Genomic DNA, 22,347 nt, shown 5'->3' with positions numbered 1-22,347 from the left:
AAGGCAGAACAACAACTGTATTGCACAAGAAAGGTACAATTAAAAAAAAAAAAGCCCCTTTAATCCTAATATTGTCAACTATAAAAGTTACATTTCATATTATCTGAGAGTCAGGTATACTCCCCAGTACCTGGAAAGGGCTTCAACTATGGCCATTTAAAGCTAAGAGCACACGTGCATGCTAAGTCATTTCAGTTGTATATGACTCTTTGCAACCCTATGGACGGCAGCCTGCCAGACTCCTCTGTCCATGGGATTCTCCAAGGAAGAATACTGGAAGGGGTTGCCATGCCCTCCTCCAGGCAATCTTCCCAACCCAGGGATTGAATCTGTGTTTCCTGAACTCCAGTCAGATTCTTCACCAGTGAGCTACCAGCGAAGCCCAAAACGGAGAAAGAGTAACACAAATGAGTGAAAACCATCAAAGAAGATAAAAAACACATAAAACTAAATGCAAGATTCTTTTCCTTTCTCCCCAGTTTCTTATGAACTAAGTGAAATGTGAATATTAGAAGTGCCATCAAAAAAAAAGAACAAATTAATCAAAACTAGCATGGTTTCTCACACAGAAAATTATGCAAAGTATTTATTGATAAAATGAAAGTGTTCTGAATTTTCATAACATATAACTTACTTTTGCTTACCACAGTTTGACTAGTAAGTACTCAAAAACAATAAGCATACCAGAAAGACATATTCTTCAGAGTCACTAGCAATTAGACACAACTACTTCTTCATCGTTTGGGGAAAAGACTCTCCACTTTGAAATAATCCACAAAGAAAAACCCTGGCAGAGCTCTCTATCAGATTTCATAAGAAAGGCAATAAATGCACTGAGAGTAATAAGTGAAAAGCAGTATTACATCTACCTCCAGAATCTATAGGTCATTTTTACAGTATGTCACCTGTTTCCCGAACATGTTGATTACTTGCATTAAATTATCAGTTGCTTATCTGCATTAAAATATCATAAAGATAACTAAGAAACAGGAAATTCAATTGGAGTTAAATATCTCATTCTGTAATAAAATCCACCTCTATGGATAATTCGTGCTTATCTTGGAGAAAAGTAGTATTTTCCTGTGTGCAACATGCTCAGGCATGAACGATTCCTTACCACTCCAAGACTGTAACCCTCCAGGCTCCTTGGTCTATGAGATTTTCCTGGCAAGCATACTAGAATGGGTTGCCATTTCCTCTTCTAGAGGATCTTCCTGACCCAGGGATTGAAACTGCGTCTCCTGTGTTGGCAGGCGGGTTCTTTACCACTGAGCCATATGGGAATAATTACATTCTACTGTTACTTTTCACATGACTATTAATTTTTAAATTTCACTTATTAAAAAACTGCATTCTAAATTTCAACATAAAAGATGTTACTTTCACCTTTAAGACGAAGAGTAAAAAGGTTGATGACAATAAAAGCAAGCAGCCTAAGTATGCCATTAGAAATAAAGAAGACAAGCAAATCAATAACAAAAAAAATAACCCAGTCAAAAATGGGCAAAGACCTAAAGACAGTTCCCCAAAGAATACATACAGATGGCTGATTAAGCACATGAAAATATACCCAAGATCACTAATTATTCAGTTCAGTTCAGTTCAGTTGTTCAGTTGTATCCAACTCTTTGCGACCCCGTGGACTGCAGCATGCCAGACTTCCCTGTCCATCATCAACTCTCAGAGCTTGCTCAAACTTAGTTCCATTGAGTCAGTGATGCCATCCAACCATCTCATCCTCTTTTGTCATCTTCTCCTCCTGCCTTCAACCTTTCCCAGCATCAGGGTCTTTTCCAATGAGTCGGTTCTTCACATCAGATGGCGAAAGTATTGCAGCTCCAGCTTCAGCACCAGCCCTTCCAATGAATGTTCAGGGTTGATTTCCTTTAGGATTGACTGGTTTGATCTCCTTGCTGTCCAAAGGACTCTCAAGAGTCTTCCCTAGCACCACAATTCGAAAGCATCAATTCTTCTGCCTTCTTTATGGCCCAACTCATATACGTACATGACTACTGGATGTATACATATATGAAGGCCAAGAAGTTATGATTAGGATTCTCAGTGGTGTGATGGTGGTAGGGGATGCAGGGATTCGAGCACTTGCATTCACTGCTATTGGAACACAGTTTACAGTGGAACGTGCCTGGCATATATAAGTCTTTGAAAGGATAAGACAACCACGTCTCTATACAAAATTATAAAATAAAGATTCAATAGTGAGTGTTTCAGATCTTTCTGTATATAACAGTCACCTATTTCCATTTCTCCAAAAGTCTCTGTTCAGTTCAGTCACTCAGTCGTTTCGGACTCTTTGCGACCCCATGAACTGCAGCACACCAGGCCTGCCTGTCCGTCACCAATTCCTGGAGTCCACCCAAACCCACGTCCATTGAGTCAGTGATGCCATCCAATCATCTCATCCTCTGTCATCCCCTTCTCCTCCTGCCCTCAATCTTTCCCAGCAGCAGAGTCTTTTCCAATGAGTAAAAGTCTCTGGAAGGGGAAAATAAGAGCACAATAAAGGAGAAATCACTCATACCTCCACCTAGTACCATGAAAACACTTGAAAAATTTTTTTACTTCTAATTTATCTTTCCTTCTGCCTCCCCATCCCATTCCCTTTGGTAATCATAAGTTTGTTTTCTAAGTCTGTGAGTCTGTTTTGTACATAAGTTTACTGGAATCATTCTTTAGATTCCACATGTAATTGGTAACATATGTAAAAAATCGTGACCAAGTATCAAATATGTAACAGGTACTATGCTAAATGATAAGAGATTTAAAAATGACTTTTGACATTGCTGCATCCTCAAAGAGGTCACATACTCTGATGAGGAAGAGAAGCCTGAAAACTGACAAGTATAACATCTTTTTGATACGAGCTATAATAAGGACTATGGAGGAGGACACTGACATGACAGCTAACAAATTGGGAAGGAAGCATAAGTCAGAGAAAATGAGTTGGCTCCAGAAAGAATCAGCCTGCCAATGCAGCAGACAGGAGACACAGCTCGATCCCTGGCTGGGTAAGATCTCCTGGAGGAGGAGATGGCAGCCCACTGCAGTATTTTTGCCTAGTAAGTACAGTCCGTGGAGTAGCAAAGAGTTGGACATGCCTGAGCACGCACGCATGCCTGAACTAAAGAAATGCGGGAGGGTCGGAGAAGGGCAGTCTAGCCAGAACAACAGGAACGACATTTTACAAAGGTAGGCTGGCTTGGGAGAAATGTCTGTTGAAAGAAGTGGGAATAAAGGGGTAAATGGGTTGGAGGGCAGGAAGATGGGGAGGGAATGGAGTGGGGAGGGGGTGGAGGGGTAGACAAGGAAGGAAGGAGCAGAGGAGGCTGAAGTGTTAAGCAAACATCATTATCATGAGGGCCCTCTATGCCTTGGCATTTGCCAACCCCTTCCAATCTCTACTTGAGATACCCAAGTGAACTGCAGAAAAAAACTGGGTCAAAGGATTCCAGCCACCTCCTTTCGGTATTAAAAAAATACAATGTGGGACTTCCCTGGAAGTCCAGTGGTTAAGATAACGTGCTTCAAAGGCGGTGAGGTATGGGTTCAATCCCTGGCGGGGAACTAAGATCCCACACGTTGCAAAGCCAAAAAAACAGAAAAGAACACACAGACACACACACCCCCATCCTCCCTACCATGCCACGGAATTCTCTGGAGGTCCAGTGGTTAGGCTCGCTTTCCTTACCGTGGCCTGGCTCAATCCTTGCAGTACAGCCAAAACAAAAACAAAAAATGTGATGCTAGAATGGAACAACAGAAGCAGCAGTACCTAAACTAAGCAAAATGGTCCGTCAAACCCATCCTCATAGAAACAGCCTCTGCTTAAAAATACAGAAGCCCACATCTGCAAAACTTCTACAGCACATACATACCAGACCCATCTAAAAAAAAAAATTCTTTTTTTAGCCACCATGCAGCACGCAGGATCTTAGTCCCCCAACCAGGGACGGAACCCTCACTCCCTTCACTGGAAGTGCCGAGTCTTAACCACGGGACCGCCAGAAAGTCCCATCTTACAACTTTTATAAATGCTTCTCTATTTCACACAAAGATGTCTGTACACTCAATAGGACATTAATAATAATCTCAATAATCTTTAGCCTTCATTAACCAATGGACTTCAAACCAATGAATTACAAAAAATTATTGAAGAGCATATCCATGTTAACATTCCAGTCTCCAATTTTAAGATTCTTGAGAACAGAGACCACATTTTATTTCTGAACCCCCACCTTTCTTCTCCTGCCACTAGTAGCTAATAACACTCTGCTTATACACAGGTGATGCCAATAAATATTTATTGTAATATTCAGCAATACCATGCTAAGATAGCTAAAAAAAAATTGAATTCAGAAAGAGTTTATATACTGGCTTGGGAATTTCATGTACATGATTCTCTGGTTGTTGAAAACCTCCATATACATTCTCTCATTTAATTCTCACATCTACTCAATGGCACAGGCATTTATTTTGCCCCAGTAAACAGAGAAAATAAAAGAAATTAAGTGATGTGCCCAAAGTCACATGGTCAGTGACAAACCAAAGACTCTTAAAACCCAGGTCTCCTCACTCACAAGCCACTGTTCTATGACAACCTTCAGTTAATCAAAAATATTTATACACTGAGGACATACTTGCCAAGCAAGTACATGCCAAGCATGTACTAACATGCTGGGAAATAAAACAGTGAACAAACCTTATGAAACTTACAGTCTAGGAAGGAGGAAAAGACCTTACATAATAATTATAAATAATTATAAGTGTGTAAAGACAACCAGAGAATTTAACCTTGAGGACTGTTAAGGAAAAAATAATATTCACTGACATCTGTTAAAAATGGTGAAAGTGAAAGTGAAGTCGCTCAGTTGTGTCCGACTCTTTACGACCCGTGGATTGTAGCCCACCAAGCTCCTCTGTCCATGGAATACTGGAGTGGGTTGCCATTTCCTTCTCCAAGGGATCTTCCCGACCCAGGGATCGAACCCAGTTCTCTCATATTGCAGGCAGACGCTTTAACCTCTGCACCACCAGGTTAAAAATGGTATACAGACTTTATTCAGGAACAATCAGACAGCTATTGGGGCTACTGCAGTGGGATTTTACAGTAGGATAGACAGATTGAGTTAACTCCAAATACAGCATTGGTAAGGCAAGTGGGAATTTATAACCAAGGAGCAGGGTGCAGGGGGGAACGAAAAAATTACCAAGACAATATATCAGGGGAACAGGGCTGGGTGCAAGACAACATATCAGGGGAACGGGGCTGGGTCGGGGGGCAGTCCTGGTTAAATTGACCTAACAGGATTCTTAATAGCCCATGGGATCGCAAAGAGTCAGACACAACTAAGCGACTGAACTGAACTGAACAGGATTCTTGTTGAACACAGGCCGAGGTGATCAGATATCACCTGAGGGATGGTGGTGGATGAGGAAGCAGATCAGATCCTGAGGGTGGCAGGGGATTCTAGTTAAACCGACCAGCAGGGTTCTTACTAAAGCTGGACTTTTTACAAGGAAGTGCGCAGATAGGCCTAGGAGAAGGTTCAAGACCTGACCAAAGTGTGGTCAAGTAAAGAATCTTTGTCAGGGCCTCGCAGAGTCTCTCAAGAACAGAGGTAGTGTTATGCTGAACACCAAAGAATTTTCTTCTTTATTTTGAATCATTTAACTCAATATCCAGACAAACTCCACTTACTATTGTCTAAAACTTCTCAAACTTGAAGGTACTTTTAAAAATCACTCCTAAGTGATACCAAAGCTACACACTTTGTCTAAAGTAGACTTCTCAAGAGTTATATATAGATATTGATCTCCTCAGCCCAGGAGATGACCTTCTGTCACCAGAGGGTCAAGAGTAACCTTTTGTCCCAATGGTGCTGAAAGGATAAGAAAGCTGTGGTACATATACACAATGGAGTATTACTCAGCTGTTAAAAAGAATACATTTGAATCAGTTCTGTTGAGATGGATGAAACTGGAGCCGATTATATAGAGTGAAGTAAGCCAGAAAGAAAAACATCAATACAGTATACTAACACATATATATGGAATTTAGAAAGATGGCAATGATGACCCTGTATGCAAGACAGCAAAAAAGACACAGATGTGTATAGCGGATTTTTGGACTCAGAGGGCGAGGGAGAGGGTGGGATGATTTGGGAGAATGGCATTGAAACATGTATACTATCATGTAAGAATCGAATCGCCAGTCTATGTCTGATGCAGGATACAGCATGCTTGGGGCTGGTGCCTGGGGATGACCCAGAGGGATGTTGTGGGGAGGGAGGTGGGAGGGGGGTTCATGTTGGGATCTCATGTACACCCGTGGTGGATTCAGGTCAATGTATGTCGAAACCAATACAGTATTGTAAAGTAAAATAAAGTAAAAATAATAATAATAATAATAATAAATAAAATGACAGCGAGACTTTCTTTTAAATATTCAATGACAAAAAAGGGTAAATGCATCTCTAGAACCTAGTTATCATTTGACAATACAGTCCCAACACCTTATAAAGGTGCTCCTACTTCAGCAAAAACTAAAATTAGTACAGTTCAACTGAGGGACACTTTCCCAATGTCTAGCCACTTAGAATTGTATTTTTTGGTATAGTTTGGCTCTCATTATAATCGGAAAAAAAAACTTTTTAAAAAATTTCAGTTCTTGATAAATTGCCATTTATCAAATTAAAAGCTTGAAAAGTTTAAGAGAGGATTGACTTACAGGTTGAACAGTCTGACGATAAAGACTCCTTTCGGAGTCCTTAACAAATAGGGTGGAGACACAAGCATCAGTACTCCAAACAATGCTGTGCTCCAGGTGAGAGACTTCAGTTTTGACAAATCAGATTGTTGTTCACTGGCTCAAAAGTGCAGTTTCTAAGAGTTGGAACTAAGAGAACCAGCTGAACATTTGGCAGGGTTTGAGGAAGGGCTAGGGAGAATGGAGCCAGGCATATGTGAGTAAAACCTATAACCAACGGGGAGTTTTTAAACAAAGAGCTACTTCAGTAGTTAAACCTAATGACACAGGCCACCAGCAAACTGATTCTCTAAAGAGGGGACCATGCTGCTGCCCACCTGTCTGGAACATGATCTGGGCATCGAGACTCCAGAAAAGTTGTCATAAAAGACTTTGACTCCTACTGCTTCCATTTTATTCTATGTTTGTACTGAATAATAAGAAAGTATTTAAGTTAAACCATTAACTATCCCTACAAAGAAACACAAAAATTAATACCCAATACTACAACTACTGAAGTATTTTCATCAAATTTCAGTTTGAGAACAGGAGAACTTAGGCAAAAAGATAAAAACAATAGTAGCAATAAAGTAAGACCCAGTCTTTCCACTGCAAATAGTAACAATAAGGCCACCTGGCTATGAGGTTCTTAGACTATTAGCCAAATATGTTTATTTACCTTCAAACTCCTGCTTTTAAGTTCTAATTTCAGAAAATCAAAGTAGCACTAATACATATGATAATAAACCTACAGAAATTGGCTCTGATTTAGTAATCAGAAATGCTGACTATGTTTATAAAAAACAAGAACAGCTACAAGCAACCATCACACTGCTGAGATGTTGACAACAAACTAGATATCACTGCTACATGGAACTACAATTTACTGAGCTAGAACTTTTACATTCAGGATGAAGTATCCTCCCAACATGTCTGAGGTATCAGTTTTAAAGACAGGATCCATGGGGAAATAAATTAGATTACTATCACACTCATACCATACACAACGGAGTATCAAACTGCTTTCATCCTTATTACGGAGGAAGTGAGGGTCCACACGTGCTCAGGGAGTAATGGTGGCTGGATGACAGCCGGAGGACAAGCCACAAGAGAGGTGGTCAGGCAGAGTTAGGAGAATCGCTTTAGACAGAGAGGTCTGAACAACTAAGTATACTGAGTATTAGAGCCAGGTTTCTCACTGACAAAAGAGGAAGTGAAAAACATGTAAAGGGATGAGACTCAGATGAATAGACATAGAAAAAGTATTTCGATTTAAATTCGTGTGGGTATGGATTTTTCTAGCATCGGCCAATGAGATGGTTGGGAGCAGCAAACATCTGCAGTAATGAGGACACCTATCACCTAAATTCTGGTTCCCAAGTACTATCTCCTCTGCTGGCTAGAACCAAGGCCCTCAGGGAAGTGGTCAGCCCCAGGGTTGAGGCATGGAAAGTATAAGATAAACCGGGAATGTCTGATGGTGCTGAAAGGAATGGAGTGCTCAAGACAGGAACGAATCAAATGGACCCAGAAGACAGCCTCAAGAGGACTCCCACTAGCCATAACTGAGACAATCTGAGCACCAAAATAAGCTGTGATGGTCAAAATTAACTCATTAAATAAAACAGAAACCCATGAGCCCATGCTGATATTAAAAAATAAATTAATTAATGGAAAGGATAAAGGCTCCCTTAAAGTAAAAATGTCAAATAATAAGTATAAAAGCAGTGATAGAATGAGAACATTGTCAAGCATCATAATAATAATACAGAAAAGAAATTTTAACAGACATTAGAACTCGTAGGTGAAAATGGAATGAGGAAGGGGATAGGTATATAGCCCCAAAACAGTTCCTAAAAAATATTAAATATTAATTATAACCCTTTCGATTATAGCCTATCAGGCTCCTCTGTCCATGGGATTTTTCAGGCAAGAATTCTGCAGGGGTTTGCCATTTCCTCCTCCAGGGGATCTTCCCAACCTGGGGATCAAACCAGATTCTCTTATATCTCTTGAATTGCAGGCAGATTCTTTACGCATAGAGCCATCAGGAAAGCCCTGCTTTAATACCTCCTAACCAAATATACAACTAAAGAGAAGTATTACATATGTTTTCATATATCCAAAACTCTAAAGGTACAAGAACTCTTTACATCAAGAAAAAAAAACATTAATGGTAAAAGTAATCAAACTAATTATTTTGCAGTCAGTAATGTAAAACAACTGCAACTCTATAAAAGATGGTAAAAGTATACCAAGGCCAGCCAAGTAGTCACAATTCCCAAAACTACAGTTCTGAAAACACGACCAAACTGACTTCAATTCCCTCTGCAAAACAAGCATACCATACTTAATTGGGTTGACAAACAACAAAACTGTTAATACTTGGTCAACAGACACTCAAAGTGATTCTGCAGTAGTATACTGACATAAAAAATTTACAAGTGAAAAACTTGATCTATGCACAGTAGAGATCTATTTGTTTATTTTTAAATATATACAAACAAAACATGATGGAAAAGATTAGGAAGTAATATCACAAAATACAATAGCTATCTCTGAAGGTGCAATTATGAGAGATTTTTATGTTCTTCCTTTTCTGATCAGTATTTTGTGATTTCATCAAAATGTGCATTAATACTACACTAAAAGTAAAAAATAATGTTAAAGTATTATTTAAATGTAAAGGTTTTTATTTTTTCTTCCACCTTAGAAAACAGTCCTAACAGTATGAGATATTAATATCTGGTAATGGAAGACTTCTCTGAAAAACAAGGCCCGTCTGAATACTACCTTTTTATATAATTTTACAATTATAGATAAGGTAATATGAGGCAGGTTCTCTGGATTGAGACTGCCAGGATTCAAATTCCAGCTACCCCACGGACTGGCCACTTAATTTTGAGCAAGTTATTTAAACTCTCTTTGTCAGTTTCTTCATCTGTAAAAATGGGGTTCCTATTTGTTATTAAACTATTTAAAGCATTTAGTGCCTGGTACATAGTACTTAGGTTATTTTACTACGAATTTCTTTTATAGGTGAGGATGTTCAGGTACTAAAATCAGTTAAATCATCTGAATGAAAACAAAGATGCTGGGATGGGTGGGGCAGAGGGGTCTTTGAAAGAAAGGAGAGAAGAGAGAAAAGCAGAAGAGACAGACAGAGACAGCTTTTAACACAGCTGAAAACCTGGGTCCCCTTTCCTAAACTGCCTCTTTTTTTTTTGAAAACACAAATGGCAGTTGTCCACCATTATGCTTAATAAATATTTCTTTCCTTTTTTCCTTCCTTGCCCAACCTCTTTGTTTCTTCCTATACAGAAATAATTCACATTCCTAAACCACCTTTCCTACGAATTTCCATTTTAAAGTTAACTATATTTATTTTAACTCTGTTCCAACTGAGTAGTCTTACATTAGGAAATTACACCGTGGGGGGCTTTCCTGGTGGCTCAATCTGTAAAGAAACTGCCTGCTATGCAGGAGACCCGAGTTCCATCCCTGGGTCTGAAAGATCCCCTGGAGAAGGAAATGGCAACCCACTCCAGTATTCTTGCCTGAAGAACTCCATGGACAGAGGAGTCTGGTGGGTTACAATCCAAGGGGTCACAAAGAGTCAGATACAACTGAGTGACTTTCACTTCATTTTTCCTAATCAAATGTTTCTGTGGAATTACATGTCAAAAGAGACCTGCAATCTAAAAATGCTAGAAACAAAGAGAACACACTATATATTAATATTTGTTGAATGATACTGTTAAGAACTCACTCTGATCCTACATCTCCCTGAATTTTATACTCATAAAACATCAGGATAGGAAAAGCCCTAAATCAAGAAAACTGTGTTCCGATTCTACCCAGGCTAATAATTAGGTAAGTAACCTGAAGTTGGGATTTTGCCACTTGAGCAAGATGAGGGGAATAGGCTGTGTTACTGAAAGATCCCGTCCAAGTCTCCAGTTCTACAGCCTCTTGAATAAACCTGAACAAAATGGAGAATTCACAGGCAATTTCATGCCTCCTGATGCTTCCTCTGACTGAAATCTCCCATTTCCCCTTTTAGAGAACTCCCGTTATACCTTCCATTCATCATTTCTTCCATGAAAGGACAGGACAAAATGCTCTGTATTCTCTGGATCCCTGGGGTTGCACAGCATCTCTTACAGATGACTATTTATACACTGTCTACCATTTCTGCAGTCTCACATCTTGCACAATGCCTAACATACAGCAGGTGCTAAGGATGTGTTTAAAGATTTGAGTCTACAAAGTTAAATTAGGTTCCTGTAAAGTTTTTGCATGCACCATCTGGGAGTTTAGCTAAATTTGAAGACACACACAGGCCAATATAGAGCACAACCAAAGCTTTGTCCCAGTCAGATTCATATATGAAGTGCAAATTTACTCTGAGCCATTTGTATAAAAGCTACACAAAGGTATCTGCTGCAGCTTAACTAAACACCTCCCCCGAAGATTACCTAAAATTACTTCCCTTCCTATCTAAAACATCTTTCTCAGGGACTTTGGGCCACTGACAACCTCCTACCATACTATAAAAGGTACTGATGTTCAGTGTTTATGATGGACTGTAGCCTACCAGGCTCCCCTGTTCACGGGATTTTCCAGGCAATAGTACTGGAGTGGATTGCCATTTCCTTCTCCAGCGGATCTTCCCAACCCAGGGATCGAACCCGGGTCTCCCGCATTGTAGACAGACACTTTACCATCTGAGCCACCAGGGAAGTCCCTTACCAGAAAATAAGCTCCACTAAAGCAGGAATTTTCATCTGTTTTGTTCAAAAATGATTCCCAGTGCCTATACCAGTGCCTGCATATGAATGATTTTTTTTTAATCAATAATTCTTTCCTTCTATCTTACAGCCTGCAAAAGTTACGAGTCATCACCTTCATATGCGTATATCACATTGCCCTATTTCCTCACCTCCATCCACTTATGGCAGCCTTACAAGCAAGCTTCCAAGAACTGGGGAAAATATTTGTATTTAACTCCTGAAGTGCAGCTTTTACGTTACACTCTCTGCTTATCTGTTTAAACAGAAATAATATCCAGGAAACTATACCAAATAATGAATAGATAATAACCAAAACTTTGTTCTTATACTTCTGATAATTATCAATATTTCTCTACTTCATATTTTAAAACTACTAGTGGACGAAAATCAAAACCAAAAATATTAGATTAACTTTTTTGGACAGTCAAGCACGTGGACAAAATACCTTGAGAATTAATTAACGGCTACATGTGACTTGACTGAAAAACTGTGTTCCAAATTGTTGTTGTTTAGAAGCTAAAGTTGTGTCAGACTCTTTGTGACCACATGGACTGTAGCCTGTCAGTCTCCTATGTCCATGGGATTTCCCAGGCAAGAATACTGGAGTGGGTGGCCATTTCCTTCTCCAGGGGATCTTCTAGACCCAGGGATCAAACCCATGTTTCCTGCTTGGCAGGTGGATTCTTCACCACTGTGCCCCCTAAAAAGCCCATGTACTATATACAATAACTATGGCAAGATTCTTTTTTATGATTGAGGTAGCTAATATGCTTCAGGAAAATGAACTCATCCACAGCATTTCTGTAATTATCAAATACTGAGCCACAGAAGAGTAGGATACTATTGTATTTATACTCAGAAAATACCACCTAAACTTTCTTTATCCCCTGGTTTCAGCCAAATATGGTTCTTCCCTGCTTCAGCCATGAGTTAGCCATGAGTTAGCTATGAGTTCTCAGAGACAAGGCCCATCAGAAGCAGTCAAGGACATCTATACTGCTTTCTTAAAGATGGCTTTTAAATTCTTGAAGAAATCAAACATCAGCAATGTAAAAAAAATACTCGAGATGAAAAATTTCAAGCTGAGATGTTTGCATTTGTTGACTGAAACTAAAATGAGAAATGAAGATTTTTACGTCACTCAGGCCTCTCATCTAGTACTATCTAGCTGACAACTCAGAATCAACTTCCAGGATGAGCGTAAGAAAGACATTTAACAAGCTCAAACGTGTTAAGGCAGGTTGACACAAGCCAGGCCCCTCACTACCCTGTGCATATCAGAAATACTAGCAAGCCTAACCTGCCTGTTAGGCCTCTGTGATATCTCAGTTTTGCTTAAACATCCTAAAAAGGATTAATATTCTAGATACAAGCTTGTGAAAATAAGGGTGAATTAAATTCTCAGGATTCAGATGCCAGTGTGATGATGAAAAATCATGGGAGGCAGGAAAAGAAAATTGGGACAAAAAAATAAATCTTTAAATGCTAATTTTCTCCACAACAGTAAACGAGCATAGGGGGTGGGTTTCAATCTCCGAATTTGTACTAGCTTTCTAACCACGGATTAAACAGAGGTAAATCACTACCAAGCCTTCAAAAGAGCAGTCCCCCAAAGCATAAGGTCTATTTTCAGAGGACCTGAGGCTTGTTTGCTGCCACCATACTCCCATCCAGCCACCCCATCTTTCTGCCCATCCCCCTCAATTTGTCTGCAATAAACGGTAAGTAAGGGAAATAATGACCAGCACTAAATGTGACGCGGAGTTGGCATTTACAAATGATTTGCAAAACAACTCCCCAGCGGACCTAATCAACTCAGGGCACACGACAAGACCCTATATGGTGGTTGTCTAGAAAGATAAAAGCCCGTGCTCTTCAGGGGAGCACGCGGGGAGGAGGGGCACCTCGGGAAAGCCAGGAGCTCCGTCCCCAAGACCCCTGGCTGTCACCAAGGGATCCCGACCCGTCAGCTGCCGCGTTAAGTGTGTTACAGCCACGAGACTTGTCGCCCCAACTACCCACTCCTAAAACCTACGAGGGGAGTGAAAAGGATCCTAGGGGGACGGGTTAAAGCTCTGTTTTCTGTGCTTGGGATCCACGAAAAAGCAATGGCCAGGGGAGAGGGAAACAGGCGACCCTGCACGCCTCGGGTACTGGTCACGCGGAAGAGTGGGAGGTATCCCTGTAGAGCGTGCAAACAAACAAACGCAGAAGAGCGAGAGGAGAGGATGGGGTGGTGGAGAAACACGGCCGCAGGCATCCATCGAGGTTGTCGGGACTAGGGGTCCGGGGATAAAGAACTTCCCTGGGGGCTGGAGATTCCCCGCGTACTCGAACCCGGCCCGGGAGGCGGCAGCGGTCAGGCAGCGCGAGCACTCAGGATAGGTTCCCAGAGACCTGCCCGGCGCGGGGCCAGGCGGGCGGGCGGGCGGGCGGGCGGGGGCCGCGGCCCAGGTCGCCTGAACAAAGCCGGCGCGCGCGGGGCCTGGCTACTCACAACAAGAAGCTCATGTTGGCCGCGGCTTGGGCTGCGGGCTCGGCGGTCGCGGGGCCTCGGGACGGCAGCGGCCAGGCCTGGAAAGCAAAGAGGAGGAGAAGATGAGGAGGCGGGGAGCTCCAGCTGCTCGGCCGCCGCAACTTGTTTGGCTTCGCTAGTTCCAATGGCTCGCAGAGGGGGCGGAAGTGGGAAGCTCACGGCTTGAATCACTCAATGGGAGGGGAAGGAAAAGAAGGCGGGGAAAGGGCTGTTCGCCTGCTCCCCGAAGGGCCGCCGCGCGCTCCCGCACCTCCCGGTCCCCAGACCCTCGCTGCCCCAACCTCGTGAGCTCTCGCGAGAGCGGTGGGCGCCCACCCTGCCCCTCCCGCTGCGATCCCCTAGTCCCCAACGTTCTGGACACCTAGGCAGCCGCAGACCACGCCCGCCGGTGCGCGGTGGCTGCCCGGCCGGTCGAGGCCAGTCCACCCCGTTGGAAGTTGTGGGCGGTGGCAAAGCGCTCCAAGCTGCTTAGCTGGGTGTCAGCGATCTGGAAGGAAGTTGGCTTCAACTCTGGGATGTCAGGGTCCTGAACTGAGGGATGGAATTGCCAGCAGAGTTCTGCCCACTCTGAGTGCCTAGATGAAAGGCTGTGGAGTCTCTCTGCTAAGTATGTAAAAAGAGGAGGGAATTTCATCTGGTAGGAATGGTTTGGGTGTGGTTTCACCCGAAGAGAGGAAGGGATCTAAGTGGGTTGTTTTATGGGCATGTTTAAAAGCCAGAACTAGGAGATAGCCAGGGTCCAACACTGCCTCTGCAGGAGAGTGAGGCTGTCATCAGCAGCTGGGAAAACTGCTGTGGTGACATACTCAAGGAATGTTGAGCAAATACTGTAGATTATAAAGCTTTGACCTGGGTCCCTTAACTATATGAAATGCAAGTTCCTCTGTAAGGGGGACTGAATTCCTTCTAGCTTCTAGAATGTTTTGTGCATCAGACTGCTTAATGGCAATAATACGCTTGAGCCAAATAAATGCTTAACAGAGGTTGCGGACTGATAACCAGCCTTCCACAGCATTATGAATTTAGGTATCGATTTGTTTTACTGAAATATGTCCATCTTCTTTGCTTACAAGATCCATCAAATCTACAAGTAACTTTTCAAAGAATTTGAACAAAACTTAAATTTTATATAGCTTGTAACCCACCTTGGGCTCTTAGGAGGACTTGAAGGAGATGCCAGTATGAAATGTGTTCTGTTGACTTTATGTACTATAAGTTTGGCATGTCGATAAAGCAAACCATTTTTAAAAACAAGAAAATATTTGTCTCAGTACTATCTGAGGAACAGCAGAGGTCACTGGAATAATTTTAAAAGACTTAAAGGAAAAATGCTGGAAAAGAGGGAAAAGGAGACATTATCTTACTACAACGAAAAAAATGGATTTATGACATAAAAGCCCTGTGTTCTAGATTTTGATATGATACAGACTTACTATTCAATTCCTTAAGTGTCTTCTGAAAATAAGACTTGCATTACCAGATTAGGATATTATAATTTACTTTGGTAAGAGTAAGTTTGTCAACCTATTAGAACAACAGTTTCACCCCCTTTAAAATGAGGAGGTTTTGGATTGTTACATAATCTCTAAGGTATCTTCCAGTTCTAAAATTCTGTCATGCCAGGAACAGCCTTTAGATGACTGGCAGACAGTTTGTGTCTGCTCCTTGGTTTGGTAGACTGGCTTATGTCGCCTGTTTTTGGTGTAACTAAATATAAATGAATCCTATGACTCTGAATCAGTACAATGATTAGCAAAGGACAGAACCTGCAACAATACCTGCTGAGTTTTTCTTTATCATCCCACTAGGGGAGTTGCCTGAACTGAACAGTTGATAAAACTTACATGATGTCTTGGTGGTAAAAATGAGAGAGGTGTCATGTTAGTTATACAAAATATAATTTCAGAGGTTGGGCATATAAATTAAACAGTGACTGTGACTTAAAATTATTCAGCACTTTAAAATATTGGGCAATTTAGAACCAAAGAGAGGGTATATTCAGACAGAGATTTCTAATTCTGCTTTCTCCTTCACCAATCCATACTGCATACTACTATCTTCCTAAAATTTCAGTTTCAAGAAGTTATTCTCCTGATCAGAATCTTACTTTGCTTATAAATCCGTGTTTATGAAGCAAGATGATTAAAATTTGAATTCTATCCACCAGTTTCTCAAAGAATTGGAGTTTTAATATGAGTAGAATAGAATGTGAGTGGGTATATGCCTTAAAATATCTTTTTTAAAAGGTATTTATTTGCTTAGCTGCACCAAGTCTTAGTTGCAGCACTTGGGATCTTCGATTTTTGTTGTGGCATGTGGGATCCTTAGTTGTAGCATGTGAACTCTTGGTTGTGGCATGTGGGACCTAGTTCCCTGACTAGGAATTCAACCCCGGCCCCCTGTGTTGGGAGTACAGAGTCTTAGCCACTGGACCACTAGGGAAGTCCCATACCTTGAAATATCTTTAACTATTCATTTAAGTTAATTTCTTATTGTAATAAACAAGTACGTGTCCAATGTGTATGTTAGTGGCTCAGTTCAGTTCAGTTCAGTTGCTCAGTCGTGTCTGACTCTTTGCGACCCCATGAAATGCAGCATGCCAGGCCTCCCTGTCCATCACCAACTCCCAGAGATTACCCAAACTCTTGTCCATCGAGTCGGTGATGCCACCCAGCCATCTCATCCTCTGTCGACCTCTTCTCCTCCTGCCCCCAATACCTCCCAGCATCAGAGTCTTTTCCAGTGAGTCAACTCTACTCATCAGGTGGCCAAAATATTGGAGTTTCAGCTTTAGCATCAGTCCTTCCAATGAACACCCAGGACCGATCTCCGTTAGAATGGACTGGTTGGATCTCCTTGCAGTCCAAGGGACTCTCTAAGAGTCTTCTCCAACACCACAGATCAAAAGCATCAATTCTTCAGTGCTCAGCTTTCTTCACAGTCCAACTTTCACATCCATACATGACCACTGGAAAATCCATAGCCTTGACTAGACGGACCTTTGTTGGCAAAGTAATGTATCTGCTTTTGAATATGCTATCTAGGTTGGTCATAACTTTCCTTCCAAAGAGTAAGCGTCTTTTAATTTCATGGCTGCAATCACCATCTGCAGTGATTTTGGAGCCCCCCCAAAATAAAGTCTGACGCTGTTTCCACTGTTTCCCCATCTGTTTCCTATGAAGTTATGGGACCAGATGCCATGATCTTAGTTTTCTGAATGTTGAGCTTTAAGCCAACTTTTTCACTCTCCTCTTTCGCTTTCATCTAGAGGCTTTCTAGTTCCTCTTCACTTTCTGCCATAAGGGTGATATCATCTGCATCAGGCTCAGTCATGTCTAACTCTTAGCAACCCCATGAACTGAAGCCTGCCAGGCTCCTCTGTCCGTGGAATTCTCCAGGCAAGAATACTGGAGTGGGTAGCCATTCACTTTATATTTATATATAAACAAACAAGATACTTATAAACTGTGGTAAGGTATAAAATAAACAGAATAATGTGATAGAGATTAATGGTAAAGGAGGACGATCTAATTTAGATTGAGCAGTTTTGTTGAAACCTGAAGGAAGAGAAGCAGCCAACCTTGCAAAAAGCTAGGGAATGATCATTTTCTAGTAGAGGGAATAACAAGCACACATGCTCTAAGATAAGAAAGAGCTTAAAGGTTTCTCAGAAGTGACTGGTTATGGCCTGGGCACCCTGAGCAGGAAGAGTAGCATCAGATAAAGCTGGACATGTAAACAGAGGGCTGGCTGGGGCTGACAGGCTTAGGTAAGACATTTCAGTTTTATTCCAAGAACGAAGAGTCATCTAAGAAGTACAATAATAAGAAGGTAAATAAACTGAGTAACATTTTGTTTTATTTTTTAATTGATTATTTTTGGCTGTAAAGCACGTCTTATGGGATTTTAGTTCTCTGATCTGGCCCTCAGCAGTGAGAGCACCAAGTCCTAATTACTGGACTGCCAGAGAATGCCCATCATTTTATTTTTTTTAATTTGGAAAAGTTCAAACATATAAACAAGGCAATAAATTGGTGTAATGAATCCATCACACAGCTTCAACAGTTATCAGCTCATGATCCTTGATTGACATTTTTAGAAAGGTCACGCTCTCTTCTTGTGGAGAATGTTCCAGAGAAGGCCAGCATGTCAGCATGGATGCCAGAAGACTATTGTAATAGTCCAGTTGTTTCTCAGCAGTTGTGACATGGGTTAGGGTAGCAACATTGATAAGAGATAGAAGAAGTTAATAATCTGAAAATGAACAGCACTTGGTGATTGATTGACTCTAGGGATTAGAGGAAAGAAGGAGTCAGAGACTACTATTTTTTTCTCTTTAGTAACTGGCAGGTGGTGCTGCCATTTATTGAAATAGGGAAGATCTGAATCACAATTCTGAGATGAAACTAAAAGTTCCATGTTAGATATGTTAGCTCTGAAATGTCTTTAAGACATCAGAGTAGCCATGTCAGGTAGAGCTTTGAGTGCTGTGCAGAACCTGGGGAGAGAGCTGAACAGGAGGTAGGAATATAGGACTCCTCAATAAGCAAATAGTATTCAAAACCTTAAGGTAAGCTTCCAAATAGGAATTTATATGCCAGATAAGAATAGACTTAGCAAAGCACTACCTGTAAGCACTAAAATTTCTCCTTTCATCTCTTCCCAAATATCTCAGGTTTGTTTGTTTTTTTATCTCAGGTTTTTATCAACATTTACTTCCTCTCTCAGTTGTAGTTATATTCTCCTTTTTTCTCAAGGTGAGGGTTTCTACAGTCTTAAAGAAAATGATTCATTATACCTTTTTATAGGATAAGTTGGTCACTGCCAGTGTGTCAATATGTTTCCTTTCCCAAAGGAAATAACACCAAGTTATTTTAAAGCCAAGTTTCCAAACAGTAGATCCGGGGAAATTTCTCCTTATAGAAGTATTTCAGTTTTAAAAAATGAAATAGGAATGGTTGACTTATTATTAGAATGTCACCATTTTGCATCCCCAAATGGATCTAGAAATTGATTACCAATGGCTTGCTGGTATTACAAGAGAGAAAACCACACTTCTGGAAGCTGAACCTAGTCAAGCCTCTACAATGAGATATACTGAACTATGGGAAATACAGGGAACAGAAGAATATGGTAAAGAACATGTTAAATTACACAACATAGAGGCAAGCAGCAAGTCCAGACTGTGGGGAAAATATGCAGGACCAAATTTCTTTAACAAATGAATCACAAGGAAAAAACAGCTGAAGAAACTTAGAGGTTGAAAGAAACATAAAAGGCATATCAACTAGTAGTAAGGTATACGTTCATTTGCATCTCGATTCAAACATGCAGTCTCAAAAAGAACAGTAGCAAATGTCTATGTCATTTATAGAGAATCAAAAAATTTAAATATTGGATATTTGATGTTACTAATAACTGACAATTAATTGTAGTGATGATGTTGTGTCTATATTTTTAAGAGCCTTTTTTTTTAGAAATGTGTACTGAAATAATTGCAGATGAAATAATATGCCTGGAATGTGCTTCGGAATAGCATGGGAGGCGGAACGGAAGTAGGAGTACAGATGAATTGTTAAAGCCAGGTGACAAGTATATGAGGAGCATTATACTGTGGTGTCTTTTTATTTAGTTTTGGAATTTTTCATAATTAAAAGAAAATGAACAAATAGCAGTTCTCATTTAGAAAAAGCATTACTATTAACAGGGATTTCAAATTGTAAATGTTGATATAGAAGATGAATTTTTGGATTAGAGAGTTCTTTCCTTGCCCTCACATTAGCCAGCTTCTTCTACTCATATATATATATGTAAATATATATATATATATATTTTTTTTACCTGTAAAACTAAAAGCAAATGTTCCTAATGCCAGAGAGGAGAAACACAAAATCCAAACCCTATGGCTAACTCTGAGCCTCAGTATTTCTTGAGTACCTTTTCTCTTCTGATTCAGAAATATGACCTGCTTCTGAAAGAATAGATACCTGACAAACAAACCTGAGATAAAATATACCAGGGCAACAAATTCTTAGTAACCTGACAAAATGCATTCATTTGTGCAGGAGTGTTTTGGTTACGTAATATCTAGGTTGAAATAGTAATTATTCCATCTAATTACTTTATTACATAATATTATTTTTGCTTTTATATTAACATGTGCTAAGTCGCTCAGTCATGTCCGACTCTTTGCGACCCTATGGACTGTAGCCCTCCAGGCTCCTCTGTCTTTGGGGATTCCCCAGGCAAGAACACTAGAGTGGGTTGCCATGCCATTTACTGAGTGTTTCTGAAAGTGAAAGTTGCTCAGTTGTGTCCTCCTCTTTCTAGGCCAGAATACTGGAATGGTTAACCTTTCCCTTCTCCAGGGGATCTTCCCAACCCAGGGATAGAACCCAGGTCTCCCACATTGCAGGTGGATTCTTTATCAGCTGAGCCACAGGGGAAGCCCGAGTATTTCTGATAGGCCAATTATTCTGCTACGCTTTTCATATATTTTATCTCTATGTTTCTTGTTTCCCCATCAGGTTGATATTAGGTGTTATATTCCCTCTTTTATAAATAAGGAAACTAATGTTGAGAGGTTATGTATGTAATTTTCTCAAAGTCACATATCTTGAGGAGAAGGCAATGGCAACCCACTCCAGTACTCTTGCCTGGAAACTCCCATGGATGGAGGAGCCTGGTAGGCTGCAGTCCATGGGGTTGCACAGAGTCGGACATGACTGAATCGGCTTAGCAGCAGCAGCACGCAGTTATAAGCATAATGTAGATGGATCCTAAACTACATATCATGTGTAATTCATAAATGAGATTGTGCTTACATAAAGAAATGATCCTCATAAGTGTAGAATTAATGGAGTTTTAGATATGCCAATGACACCACCCTTATGGCAGAAAGTGAAGAGGAACTAGAAAGCCTCTTGATGAAAGTGAAAGAGGAGAGTGAAAAAGTTGGCTTAAAGCTCAACATTCAGAAAACTAAGATCATGGCATCTGGTCCCATCACTTCATGGGAAATAGATGGGGAAACAGTGGAAACAGTGTCAGACTTTATTTTGGGGGGGCTCCAAAATCACTGCAGATTGTGATTGCACCCATGAAATTAAAAGATGCTTACTCCTTGGAAGGAAAGTTATGACCAAGCTAGATAGCGTATTAAAAAGCAGAGACATTACGTTGCAATAAAGGTCCATTTAGTCAAGGATATGGTTTTTCCAGTTGTCATGTATGGATATGAAAGTTGGACTGTGAAGAAAGCTGAGCGGCAAAGAATTGATGCTTTTGAACTGTGGTGTTGGAGAAGACTCTTGAGAGTGAGTCCCTTGGACTGCAAGGAGATGCAACCAGTCCATTCTAAAGGAAATTAGTCCTGGGTGTTCATTTGAAGGACTGATGCTAAAGCTGAAACTCCAGTACTTTGGCCACCTCAAGTGAAGAGTTGACTCATTGGAAAAGACTCTGATGCTGGGAGGTATTGGGGGCAGGAGAAGGGGATGACAGAGGATGAGATGGCTGGATGGCATCACCGACTTGATGGACATGAGTTTGGGTGAACTCCAAGAGTTGGTGATGGACAGGAAGGCCTGGCGTGCTGCGATTCACGGAGTTGCAAAGAGTCAGACATGACTGAGCGACTGAACTGAGCTGAACTGATACAATATCCTTTCTGTGTTGGTGCTTGTATTTAAGACTGTAAATCTCATCAGCTTTTGCACGGTGAATGTCTCTATTAGACTCATTAAAAAGTTATCTTCTATAGTTAATAAAATGTAAAGACTGCACCTGCTATTATGTTGGCTTTCATTCTTACATATTTTCACAGGGAACTTGCTTTAATGAATTTATTTTGGGAAGTTTTAAATCAAATTCTATGTCAGGATTTTACATTAATGTCCAATAGGTGGTTAGATTTGATCAATGTTAAAATAGGTATTATGGTAACTTCCTCATCAGTTAAATTATTAATTTAAAGTATAATATGTTTTTTATTAACAGAAACTAACTTACAGAGAAATTTGGCTGAAAATAGACAACTGTTAAGGCCCTTTGTTGTACAGAATGCTGTGCTTTAATAAATCATGATGTTGTAATAGAACTGTATCTTCCTGAGTAATAATTTCTTGTGTTTCTCTAGTAAATCTTGAATAGCTTATTTAACTGCTGTGGTCAAAAAAAATGTTCTGTTTCCAGTCACATGTTCTCTAAATCTTCATGTCACTTACATGTTTGTCATCATTTTTGCTTTCCTGTAT

The 22,347-nt window shown here is 40.6% G+C and overlaps 1 protein-coding gene across 8 annotated transcripts in view; it reads right to left on the bottom strand.

Annotated features, from left to right (window-relative positions):
- MOB1B (MOB kinase activator 1B) overlaps positions 1 to 22,347 on the bottom strand; it is a 91,572-nt gene that overhangs the window by 45,210 nt on the left and 24,015 nt on the right. Inside the window, exons 1-2 of one of the 8 annotated variants that reach the window (XM_069594305.1) lie at positions 14,454 to 14,810; positions 14,054 to 14,130 (exon numbers count right to left, since the gene is read on the bottom strand). In XM_069594305.1, coding sequence (XP_069450406.1) covers positions 14,054 to 14,067 — 14 coding nt within the window. In that variant the 5' untranslated portion in view covers positions 14,068 to 14,130; positions 14,454 to 14,810. Of the gene's footprint in view, positions 1 to 14,053; positions 14,131 to 14,342; positions 14,811 to 22,347 lie in introns of those variants that run through there. The other 7 variants (XM_069594311.1, XM_069594312.1, XM_069594306.1 and 4 more) reach the window with 7 other exon arrangements.

Source organism: Ovis canadensis, chromosome 6 (genome assembly GCF_042477335.2).
Source record: "Ovis canadensis isolate MfBH-ARS-UI-01 breed Bighorn chromosome 6, ARS-UI_OviCan_v2, whole genome shotgun sequence".
In the NCBI taxonomy this organism is placed as follows: Eukaryota; Metazoa; Chordata; class Mammalia; order Artiodactyla; family Bovidae; genus Ovis; species Ovis canadensis.
This window is presented reverse-complemented; position numbering and strand designations above follow the sequence as displayed.